The 12,401-nt window shown below is 38.1% G+C and overlaps 2 protein-coding genes across 2 annotated transcripts; one reads left to right on the plus strand and one right to left on the minus strand.

Annotated features, from left to right (window-relative positions):
• The first annotated feature begins 1,366 nt into the window (after positions 1-1,366).
• LOC119984156 (costars family protein) lies at positions 1,367-3,023 on the plus strand. Its single transcript, XM_038827978.1, has 2 exons — positions 1,367-1,503; positions 2,585-3,023. The coding sequence occupies exons 1-2, from the start codon at positions 1,423-1,425 to the stop codon at positions 2,795-2,797; spliced, it is 294 nt and encodes a 97-aa protein (XP_038683906.1). The 5' UTR covers positions 1,367-1,422; the 3' UTR covers positions 2,798-3,023.
• Positions 3,024-3,272: 249 nt separating this feature from the next.
• Positions 3,273-10,947, minus strand: LOC119984155 (KH domain-containing protein HEN4). The gene is made up of 7 exons (XM_038827977.1): positions 10,252-10,947; positions 6,905-7,348; positions 6,536-6,811; positions 4,616-4,984; positions 4,385-4,467; positions 3,886-3,997; positions 3,273-3,773 (listed from the first exon to the last, which is right to left on the minus strand). The coding sequence occupies exons 1-7, from the start codon at positions 10,897-10,899 to the stop codon at positions 3,636-3,638; spliced, it is 2,070 nt and encodes a 689-aa protein (XP_038683905.1). The 5' UTR covers positions 10,900-10,947; the 3' UTR covers positions 3,273-3,635.
• Between the last annotated feature and the right edge of the window lie 1,454 nt (positions 10,948-12,401).

Here is a 12,401-nt window from a genome sequence, read left to right on the forward strand (position 1 = left end):
AGCCAAGCTTTGGTCCCGTAGATCCTCTACCACAGACACGTTGTCATTTAGGAATCGGTGGCTCCGTGATGGGCTCCTCCACTTGTCAAGTGACAATGAACAATGGTGACCTCTTATGCACTCTGTTTTTTGAGGAGGTTGTGGTGGGGGTGTTATGAGCCAAAACTTAAAAAATCTCAAAATCAATGCAAAGTCAATGTAAATCAGGGTATGTTTAGTAAACATATAGGGGTATGCCTAAAGTTTTCCAACATTTAATTTCTAAAATTACCCTCTTCCCCATCCACAAATCTTTGATCATCTCAACAAACCCACCCCCGAATCATTAAAACCTTCTTCCCCACCCATATAATGAGCAGGTAAAATCTGTTTATAGACGATAATGCTTTGGAACATTAGCGGTACATAAAATATTAAAAGATACGATGAATGATTTCTTCTGCTTCTTTCTTTGTTCCATTTTTCAATCTTTCTTTGATTGGTATACAGAAATCTTCTTTGAATTGTACACAAACCCGACTTCATCTATCTCATGCTCTATTTTTGTATACTAAAAATGGTAGGAGTGGCTGGTGCGTGCTCTAGAGTGATAGGAGACTTGGTTCAAGCCTTTAGAGTTTCGAGATCAAGTTCAATTTTTCCTGAACAAAATTTCACTTCGAGCATCGACTGCGCGTCCAGTTTATGACTTGATGCTCCGAGCACTCAGCGCAGTGTTTGGTATTCAGGAAAATGGTAAGATAAAAAAAAAAAAAAAAAAAAAAAAAAGAGGAGAGAAAACTCGTGAAGTTGTGAAGAAACCGCGTTTAATGTACAATGAAGAAGACAATTCTGGTTTTGCTGGTGCATGCGATGAATAAGTACCGGCGGAGGAGGTGATCAGCGTTGCAAGAACAACAGAAATGATAGAGATCCAAATTATTCCAATAAAGGTTGTGTCACTCTCTCATTTAATCATCAAGTTTTATGGGCTCCTACACTTACATCAATTAATAGACAAGATTCACTATCGGGATAATTGAGATCCTTTACTAGGATTCCTAACATTTTTACAAGAACAAAGTTTAATTCAATTTAATTGTATTAAGAAAAGCATATAAGTATAAAAATTAAATAGGTTTTAAAGTAATTTCTTATAAGAATTATTTGATAAATATAAATATTTAAAAAAAAAAATGTGTGTGCAGATAGTCCAAATATATGTATGCAAAAAAAGAAAGACTTCAGACTTGTTTGGACTGGTTTTGAAAATACATGGAACAACCAACTGAAATTAATATAATAGGTTTTTTTTTTTGTAATACATTATTATTATAATTATTTGGTAAAACATTAATTACTCTATGCTTGTAGGGCCCACGAAATATTGGATAAAATAGCCTGCTTGCTTTGAGGTTTGGAAAAAAGAGTGACTGAGAAGCCATGAACGTTGAGGAAGAGGTCCAGCGGCTCCAAGAAGAAATCAAAAGACTTGGCAAGGTCCAACCCGATGGTTCTTACAAGGTTCGCCTCTTTTCTCTTCGTTTCTCTTATCTATGTTTGCATTGCAGCATTGGTAGGTTTAGATTGGATAGGTTTTGCTCAGATCTGAATTTCCATTATTCGAGCATGTCATTTGCGGATCTGAGATGATATTCGCTTTGTTATCGAATAGATTGCTGAAAGAAATCAGATCTTTAAGGTTAATCATCAAAATAAAATCCAGGTAAAACTTCAATTTCTGGTAGGTAGGTCTGAATTTCCATTTTTAGAGCATGTCATTTGCGGATCTTAGACGATCTTCGCTTTGTAATCGAAAATACTGCTGAAAAAAAAAATCAGATCTTTAGCCTTAATCAACAAAGTCGAATCCCGATAAAACTTCAATTTCTGGCAGGCGGATTGAGCTTGATCATCGTTAACATGTTTTGTCCTCAAGGATCATATGATTGGACTTGATTTGGGGTTTTTAAGCTTTCAATGTTGGTTGGTGCTTGGATATCAACCTTAATTAGGCAATCACATTAGCAGAGAAGGGTACCCTTAGCTGGTATGAATTTAGAAATTCCTGTCTAAAGTCACAGACTTGGTGCCTCTAGGGGTTCCTAAAGTTCCATTCCCACCCTGATATCAAATTGGAAAGTTTATTTCATCCTTCCATAAGTAGATTAACTACTGAGTAGCTAGCTATTCCAGTCCTTGAGTCTTCCTTTTCTCTTCTTTCGTTTATCCGAGTACAACCTGTGTATGTTTTCAGACTAGTGAGAAAAATAGCCTGTATAAAATAAATAAGTTAGATGAAGAGAAGTCAATGGTGTTGAAGGTACTCGACATACAAGACTCTTCTGTGTGGAAATGGCTTCTTCTTGCTTGGGTGGTTGGGTGTTGCAGCTGATCAAGAGGCTGTCCATGGTTTCCGCTTAGTCATGAGATATTTATGGTTCTTCTCAACTCCAATACACTAATTGGATAATTATTAAACATTTTATGGATCAGGTAAAACAGAGGATGTAATGAAATCCTGTATTTCTTGAATGGACTACTTAAGTCATTTTATGTCCAAGCAAGGATTTGCTAATCAGAGTGTCTCACTTCTGCTTTGAAGGTGACATTTGGGGTGTTGTTCAATGACGACAGATGTGCAAACATTTTTGAAGCACTGGTTGGGACATTAAGAGCTGCGAAGAAGCGCAAGTTGGTTAGTTATGATGGTGAGCTACTGCTTCAAGGAGTCCACGATAATGTTGAAATTATTCTTAAGCCAACACCCCCATCATCATCAGCTGCAGCGACAACAGACTCGGTTGCTAAGAGTTAAAAGATTGTGCTCCTGCTTGCTACCTGCATTTTGCCATTAATCAAGTAGCACTGTCCACCTTGTTGTATTGAAGAGACCTTCTTTGCTTTCAATTTGCATCTACCTCCTAACTTTTTCTAAGGGGGGACAAAAAACATACATTGGCCCTATTTGGTAGCGCTTATTTTTCTAAAGTTAAATACCAACTTATAAGCTCTGAAAAACATGAAATAAGCTGTTTGTTGTTTGGCTTATGTGCCCAAAGACCCCAATAGACTACATGGTGTAGTAGTTAGGACTTGGCAGGGGAAAAAAGTTGTCACAAAACCATGATGCTTAGGCCTCTTGAGCACATAAATTATGCCACAATTCAGTACTTGTCACCAAAAATTTTACGCTATTCTTTAGATTTTCTTAGGTAATGTGAAGATACAAACAAAAGTATAAAGATTAAAGCGGGTTTTTTTAAGAAAAAGTGGGAGAATGAAACCACAACTCTTCTCAATTTTAAGATTCATTTGATAGAATAATCTCCGAACTACATCAAATGAGCCAATTTGCTAGCTCCGAGTAACTTCATATTTTGACTTCCAAATGCCAAGGATTGAGCATGATACTAGACAGGGTTCCGAGTTCAGCAACTTTGCCACTAGCAGATAGAAGAAAAACAAAACTAAAAGCAAAGCGAACCCGGCTCCTCTGGAATACGAGAGTGCTGATGAATATTGACAATTACATATATTCACGAACAAAAACAGCGGGTGGAATCGAAGGCCCGGACTAGTGTACACGATTAAAGGTTAAAAATGCAACCAAAACAAGCACCAGCAGGGAAAATGTGGCGCTGAGAGATTTTTTGTTATGATGATCCAGTGAGGATAAATGCTTGGAGTAGACTCTGAGCAGCCTGCGTTTGATTAGGTGTCCCGGATATGACAATTATCCTGTCAGTTGATCCTAAACGAGGTTCATGAACTATAACCTTGGCACCTGAAATCTGATTGAAGGAACACCAAAAGCATAAGCCGTATACGATATACAGAAAACCAAAGGTAGTCGAGTGATTCCAAAAATTTGCACTGAAATCCATTAAAAAATCCTTTGCATACCTCTCTTAGACGAGCCAGGTTGGTTCCATTCTCCCCATAAACGGCGCCAATAACATCATTAGGAACAATAATTTCCACAGTTGTATTTGTCACAATAGCAGATTTGCTTCCTCTGCAAAAGAACGAACGAATGAAAATCACCAACAGAATACAAGTCGCCACCTGCTTTGAATGGTGCCAAGAGAGCAATGGAATGAAAATCACATCCCAAATACAAGGGCTGGCCGACTCCTTGTGTAAGTTACTAAGGCTTAGTAACCAGTTCCATATGACCAAGTTAGATATGGAAATCTTTGGTGCTCACCAATAGACAGGTCCCGCACAGGAAATGGTGGCTCATGCCAGAGTTTGATGATCAGGTATTGCAAATTGCACAGAAAAATGTTCTATGAATCTATGATGTGACTCCATTTTGATTAGGGTTAGTAAAGCACTTTTTAATAGGGCCATATTCAAAAGAGTCCATTTTTATTATATCACACATTAAAGTGTAACCAACCTGCCAAGTGCTAAGCCACCTTTGAAAGACGTCAATCCTCTGCCAACATCCGTCATTCCCCTTGCATTTACTCCACCTATTTTCTGCAATCAACCCATAGTATGAATTGGATAAAGCAGCCTAATAATGCTCCCACAATTGTGCACATGTATGCCCATATATATAATGACGCACATTAGAGTGCTCTTCATGGATGTGCATGCACCATGTACAGGAGCAAGAGATGTTTACCTGTGACGGCCATAACCTTTGTGAAGGAGGGCAATCTGAACTATGGGAAAAGTTGTCAACACTCCGTTGTAGAGGAGTATGTAGGCTATGATAATGTGAAACACCGGCTGATCTGTGCAACCCAGGAGGGGGAGAATCTAAACTCCTTGACAGACTAGCATGTTGACTAACACTATAAGAAGCTCCAACTAATGAGTGTAATCCAACAGGGGAATGATCCCCCAATCTTCCATAGGGACTGGTCTCAGACAATACAGACGAACTGCTCCTTGTTCCGGCTACAGACAGAGTGCTGGAGAAAAGGTTATCTCGCAGTCTGCCAGTGACTTGATATAGTGCATCCCTCACCTTCAGAAATTCTCCTGAAATCTGTCAAACATCTAAGTAAATAAATAAATAAATAAATCCCATCAGGATGGGGATGATCTCCAGCTCAGCCGAAGAGAAACGATCCCCCTCCCCTCCCAATTTGGGCCTTTACTAAAAGAATAAAGTAAATCAATAAATCCCATCTGGATCAAAAAAAATTCCCATCACATGTCACATGATACAGTGCCCAGAACAAAGCATCATAAAAATCTGCACTGTATGCATGTCAAAGTACCAAAAACAAATACCACAAATGCTATCGCATAAATCTAAACTGTGCTTCTGTTCATATATCATTATGTCCAATTTGGTAGTTACATGATATAATCATTGGGTCGTACCAGCTCCCAAATGTCATATTAGTATAAAACTATGATTTTTGAAACACCCTTTACCAAATTGAAAAATGTTCTCCTGTATGCCATGCAGACATCTGCTGATGTATGAAAATCAGACGTAGATATGGGTATATGGACAATATTTTGAGGTTAAAACCACATCATCTCTTGGTGGAAGGGATGTCTCAATGTCCTTGTGCTAATGGCATAATCTTATGAAATTTTGAGGTTAAACCCACTCATATTATTCTTTGAAATACCATCTGGTAGAGCAATTTGATCAAAGAGTATATGGAAAGTAGGGAGCCGTACAAAAGTCTGTTTCTCCACATGAACAATTTTTTATTGTTAAAAGAAATTTTATTATGGGGGCACCAATGAGGTGTGACCCAAAACGAGCAACACATAAGTATAATTTCCAGCAAGTTTCCACTGTTACATAACGAAGAGTTTGAAAACCAGTACTTCGAACTCTTCGTTATGTAACAGTGGAAACTTCCATAACAACACCCAGGCAAGTTTCCTCGTCATTGAAAGCCCTTTTAAATCTTTCAAATATGAAGATACATAATCTGTCTAGAGCTTCTGAGATAAAGAATTCAATTGTTAGCTTAAAATGAAAATTCGAAAAAAAATTTCTTAGCGTTCTTCAACCATGAAAGTGCATTTAGTCAAAGACATGAGGAAAGAACAACTTAAACTATGTGTATAACTTACAATGCGTGTAAACACATGGTTTAAGTTGCATAAAGCTGGATGTAATGTCATTCACATACACATGTTATTTTATAGATATAATTAGCTACACAAACAGAAATGGGAAGTTTATTATAGCTACACAAACAGAAATGGCAAGTTTATTATGCAGCATAAGCACTAGAGGGTTCTGGAAATTTACTCATGCTAAAACAGAAAAGCAATAGAGCATTTTCTAGTTTTTGAAAAAATAAAGTAAAAGTGTTAAACTGTGTACACGTTTTGAAAATTAAAGATGTACACAGCTTATTCCCTTTTTGACTTCAGTACTCTGCCACAGAATTTTAGTCAGGCTCTTATTAACATCAAAACAGCTGCTCCAAAAATTGAGTATATATCTCATAATTCGCAGCCCCCAATAGCTATCCCATCCACAGAAAAGAAAGTGAAAGTTAAATTGGTATCCTTGCACTTAATAACATTTACCAAAGAAAGAAAGATTACAAAAAAATCGCACCTGTACTACTTGATCACCATCTGCTGCGCACTTTGGGACTTGGCCGTGCCCCAATATTTTGATGCCCGCTCCAGTAACCTTCCGCATCTCTGAAATTATGGTGCCACCTTTGCCTAACAAACAACCAACTAGACTTGATGGAACAACTACTCGTGCATTAATAGGTGAACCCTTACTCGAGCTTGAATCCTGCATCTTGTCAGACCCAGCTTCCATAGACGTAGAGAATATGAGTACAACAGCCCTTTGTGCCGACGAGTAGCGTAATTCTGGATTCTACATAGAATGAAGCCAATCTAAGAGAAATTAATATGAGAGACATCCTGATGGAAACACACAAAATGGTATGGAAAGATTAAAGTAACAAACCTCGTTAGCTGTAACAGTGATTAATCGTTCATCGCAGTTAGCCATGGTAGGTCCAATACTAATAGAAGCACCAGTCTCACTCTGTAGAGCTTTGATAATGGTGCCCCCCTTTCCAATAATACCCCCAACCCTATCATTGGAGCAAAGAATTTTAAATGTCACTTCCTTCTGTTGTGCTTTCGTCTCCAGGGTGGTGATCCTATCAGATTCTACTGCCAACGAATGTGCTCTAGAAGCATAACTAATTGTGCTGCTCGGCATTGTAGGCAGCATTGAATTCCTGTTTGAAAGACGATCCGGATGCAGATCAGGTAAAGTCTCTCGTAGAACTGTTTCTAGAGGTTTGCTACCAGTTACTTTTTTCTTGTCAGCTGGTTGGCAATCCTGAAGACGGCTAGAGACAGCAACAAGACCTCTCTTTACAGCAAGAACATCCCCTTCAATCTGCACAATACTAAACTACTTTTATAAAGATCAAAGGTAATTTTTTCCCCTAAAAGTCAAATAACGCAAAGTATCATCATAAGGGAAATAAAGTTAACTATACTAGCATCTCCTCCTGATGTATTTTAATTAAAATAATGTTAAACTACCTCCTCTACGAATTCATCTTTATTCACTATACTTGAATACTTCACGGTTGAACTCTAAAAATCCCATCCCCTTCCCCCACCCCCAAATGGAAGCATGAATAGATAAATTCACCATATATTATTGTCTGAAACCCTACAATCCACAGAAGAATAACCATAAGTGCAGTTGTGGAAAGTAAGTTTTCCACCTCAAAAACACTTGCTGTGGACAAGGTGGAACAATCTGTCCATGTCCCAACATGAAAACAAAATACTGATTCACATCAGCATAAAAATTGGGAAGTGAAACACTATAACCGTCTTGTCTACTTGACTATGCTGATCAGGATATTAAGCAATTCTGATACACAAGGGCACAGGAAGTTTTCTTTTACTTTTGATTTAGCCATATAATGTTGAATGTGTACTATCTTGCTAAAACGAAATTCCATAGATTTAAGATTTAAGCATAAAGAGCGTACAGTTGCAACATTGTAGTTCTGTGCACTCAAGCAAAAGCTAAGAGTTTTTGTTTTCTGAATGAAAAAGAATTTCCTCACAAAGCACCCAAGGGGGTGCCACCCAAGAGGAAGATAAAGAGGAAAACAAGAAACAATATACAACTCACAAATTTGAAGTCGTATCAAATGATTCTAATAAGGTACACACACTGGATTCGCTATCACAATAGAAGCAAAATCATATACTGTTAGGCCAACTATGTAAATCATTCCCATGAGAGTCTCAGTGCTTCAAGAAACACTGCTGTTTCTTTCTTGCCAGACTATCAAGAAGAAGCAATTGACCAAAGGACCATATAAATAAGACTTCCTTGCCTTGTTCAAGAACATAGCTGTCGATGAATTCAATTCGTCTTCAACTGATTTCACAACCAACTGGACTCCAATAAACCTCAAAAGTCCATAACGAGTACAACCATGTGTATTTCAACGCTTGCAAGCTAGTTTTTTTTCCTTCAAAAATTATTATTATGTTCCTTGACCGCCAAATAATCAAAATTTATGAAGAGGATGGCTTTTCGCAAGAATTTGATGGCACTTTCAGGAAGAATTCATACCAAGACCAGTCCTGCTCCAGTAGAAATTTCTTGATTTCGAAATGCATCAAAATCATTGGAAATAAAAACAAGTGAGACACTGTCAGAAATACAGGATAAGATCCTGTAGCATATCCTCCCTTTCAAAATCGGACATAAAAGTTCATTTCATCCTGCTCAAGTAAACAGAAAAATAAAAAGAGAAGGGAATCCCACATTTTATTAACAACCACTTGTTCATTTAAAACGGCCAATTCCGCGCTCAAGAGAATTTTCCAGTAAAGACTCCATTCGATTGGTATGCTCCAATCACTCCTTAGGTGATGCCATGGAACCCATGAGTAATTCCAGAACTGATTTCTGCTCATTCAAATCCCAACATCTTGTTTTCAAAAGCAGGCTAACACCGAAACCTAATTAAAGCCTAATAGCCAAAAAACTCCAATTTTCTATTTTTTTAGTATTCACTACTTAATGTTCATAGCCCAAGAAAAATATTGAACTTCAAAACAATAGCAACCCTAAATCTATAAACCTGTGCTGAGCAGCTGCCTTTAACATACCAGATTAAACTCTCGAGAAGCATAAAATACGAAAATTTATATTGCTGTCCTATGTCATCACCACAACATATACAACATGATATCAGAACAAATCAGTACATGATGCTTTGTGCTTCTTTGCAAGATATACTATTATTATAAGGAAAAATCAGTACATGATGGTTCGTGCTTCTTTGCAAAAAATACTACCAGTAAAAAGTACCAGCACAATGCACATGACAGAGACATACAAAGCACAGGCAGCATATCCACTACAAAAAACAATCTGCACTAGAAATCATCCGAATAAAAAGTTCCCAACTCTAGTGTGCCTAAGAGGTAAACATAAGAAGCTTGAAGTAGCACATAACAAGCGGTTGTATCTTTTGAAAACCTAAATACTTAGCATAACTGCATATTGTGAGAACAATTCATGCCAGAAAACAAAACTAAATACTTTTCAAACTCTACAAACTCTATAGATAAGACAAACTAAACATCTAAACAAAAACAATCCATTCCAAGAACATTGCATTTCCCGAAATAATAAAATAAAATATATATTTGAAGGTAAGGTCTGCGTACATCTTACATGTCCTCAACCCCGCCCACTGCGGTATCCTTGTGCGACTAGTATATGAGCACTTATCCTGGTCTTAAATGTAAGTATGTAACTAGTAAGTTTCAACGACGAAAGTCTTTACTCCACAAGTATGATTTCTAATTCACCTAAAGATTTACCATCCCTAGACACCATAAAAAGAAAAAACTCAAACGATAAAATATACATAAAACTATTCTCTCCAATAAGCTCCACAGGTGGCCGTGTTTTCTGCAGTTTACGTTGGGATAAGAACCTATTCAACCACGTAAACCGTCCTCAAACCAAATGTATACTACAGAACATGCACTTAATCCTCAATGTATACTACAAGGCAGACAAGAAGTGTTTTTTACGAAAAATCCAACTAATTTAAGAAATAAGAACACAACCTGCAAATTGCTCCACAATACCAATGCAGCTATACAAGTAGTGTAAGAAACAGAGAATCCTAGAGCTCACCACTTAAGGACCAAAAAGATTCAAAAACCTAAAATCCTCACCACCCTAGGATCAGTTATAGTCATAGAGTTAAATTAAAGTATTAAACTTGCTCAAGGAACATAAAGCCTCACCTCGATCACCTCGTCAGCTGGCCCAGCACAAGTTGGCATATTGTCTGTAAAAACCCTAATCTTGCAGCCGCAATCCTTCCTTATTTTCTCTACAACCTTCCCTCCCTTCCCTATGACCGAACCCACCTGGCAAGCCTCAGCCAACAACCTGCACGACACAATCCCCATGCTCATCCCTGCCCCATCAGTCTCCGCAGCTACCTCCAGTATTCTATCGAATACCCTCACCAAGGCCTCCTGCGCGCTAGAAACTTCCACCTCCACCTCCACCACCCCATCCTCTCCACTACCATTACTATAGTCAATAATCTCGTCAACGCTGTTAAGAGTCAATTTAGTGGATAATGTACTGTCCGCAACAATGGAGATAACTCGGTCAGGGCACTCCTGCGGGGCCTCCTCGATGCGGATCTTGGCTCCCGTAGTCTGCTGTAACTGCTTAATTACATTCCCTGACTTCCCAATCACACCACCGACGCGCGAGGCGTGGGAGAGCAGACGCAGCAAGACGTGGCCCTGGGGCACCATAAGCGACCGCGATGCCGGCTTTGTCCGCTTGTTAAAGGTTGAGGATCCGTCGGAGACGCTATAGGAATTGGGGTCAGGCATCGCTCGCTTCGCTGGAGGAGAGAGATAGGTGCTTCCCATGTCACATAAAACTCAGACTCTGTTTCGTTTGTAATCTTGACTTCCTCTCTCTACATGTATAGGTTTTTTGTTTTTTTTTTTTTCTTTTTTCTTTTTCTCCGAGAAGGATATAGGTGGCTAGGGGTCACCATGCCCCCACGGTCGAGGCCCGACCTGAGCCTACGGGTCAAAGCTCGGCCCAAGTCCTAAAGAACGTCGGGCTTAGCAATCCAAAAATATTTATTGGCGGGTCTGAACCTTAGTTGTTGGATTGGGTTCGGTCTGAAACCCGACCCCATGGACTAAATTCGGGCCAAGTTCGAAGCTCGATCAATGACCGATACATTATATATATGTATTTTTTTATAAGCTATATATATACATATATATATTTTTTTATATAAGTGTTTGGTGTCTTATGCACAGGACACTAAATATCAAAAATTCAGTTGTTGGGATCAGGAGTATTAGGGCTGTGGATGATGAAAATGCATGTGCGTCAAGACTTGTTATTAGTCCAAAGGTTTTGATAATATGTTGCGCCAAATCGGACCTCTTCACTAAATGGATTGTGTGTAGTTAGAGAACACAAGAATGCTAACTTGAGGTTTGCCTTACGGAAAAATGACTTAAAATTCATGTGATGTTAATCTAAACGACAAAAGCAAGAGACAGAAGACTATCAAAATACTTCTATTGTTGTCATGTCATCAAATAAGTTTTATAGGAGTTTGACACATGTATTATTATCAAATTAAAAAAAAAAGGATCCATTATTCAATGCATTAAATATCAATTTAAAAGAAAAGGAAAATGATCTCTTACAATCTTACAATTCGAAGCAGTTCTTTACAATCTTGCAATTCGAAACAGTTCTTTCAAATCTATGGGTTAAATACGAATTAAAAAGAGAAAAGAAAATGAAATGACCCTTACAATGCTATCCTGAATTATTTAATGCATTAAATATCAATAAAAAAAAGACCCTTACAATCTTGCACAATTTTCCTCTCTACTTTCTCTCATCACAATTTTCCGCATCATCATTCCCTCTTTTCGTCGATGGGAAATTGAGTGACTCCTCTGATATGATAACGAAGACTTGAATTCAGACACGTTGGAATGTCGACTGCACTAGTGCATATACGATAAGCATTGTAATTTAGAAACGTTGGATTCTATATTTCTCTATAAACAAACACTATAAAGCTTTTAATCGAAAGCAACTTCAAAGCTTTTAATCGAAAGCAACTTCAAAGCTTTTAATCGCAAGCAATTAGAGAACACAAAAATGTTTGAATGCTGTCACTAGCTACAATTTTTATCAGTGCATGAGAATTGAGATTACTTCATGAAAGGGCAGGGGGGTACCTGGACAGTAGGCAGCTTTGACTGGAACCACTCTTTCAGCCAGCTATGAAAGACAAAGGCTCATTGCCATCTTTTCCAGTTAAAGAAGACAAGATGGTAGTCATAAATCTGAGCATTTCTGAGATAATCAAAAGGCCAATTGGTGTGCAAGT

The sequence above is a fragment of the Tripterygium wilfordii genome, chromosome 18 (genome assembly GCF_013401445.1).
Source record: "Tripterygium wilfordii isolate XIE 37 chromosome 18, ASM1340144v1, whole genome shotgun sequence".
NCBI classification, from domain to species: Eukaryota; Viridiplantae; Streptophyta; class Magnoliopsida; order Celastrales; family Celastraceae; genus Tripterygium; species Tripterygium wilfordii.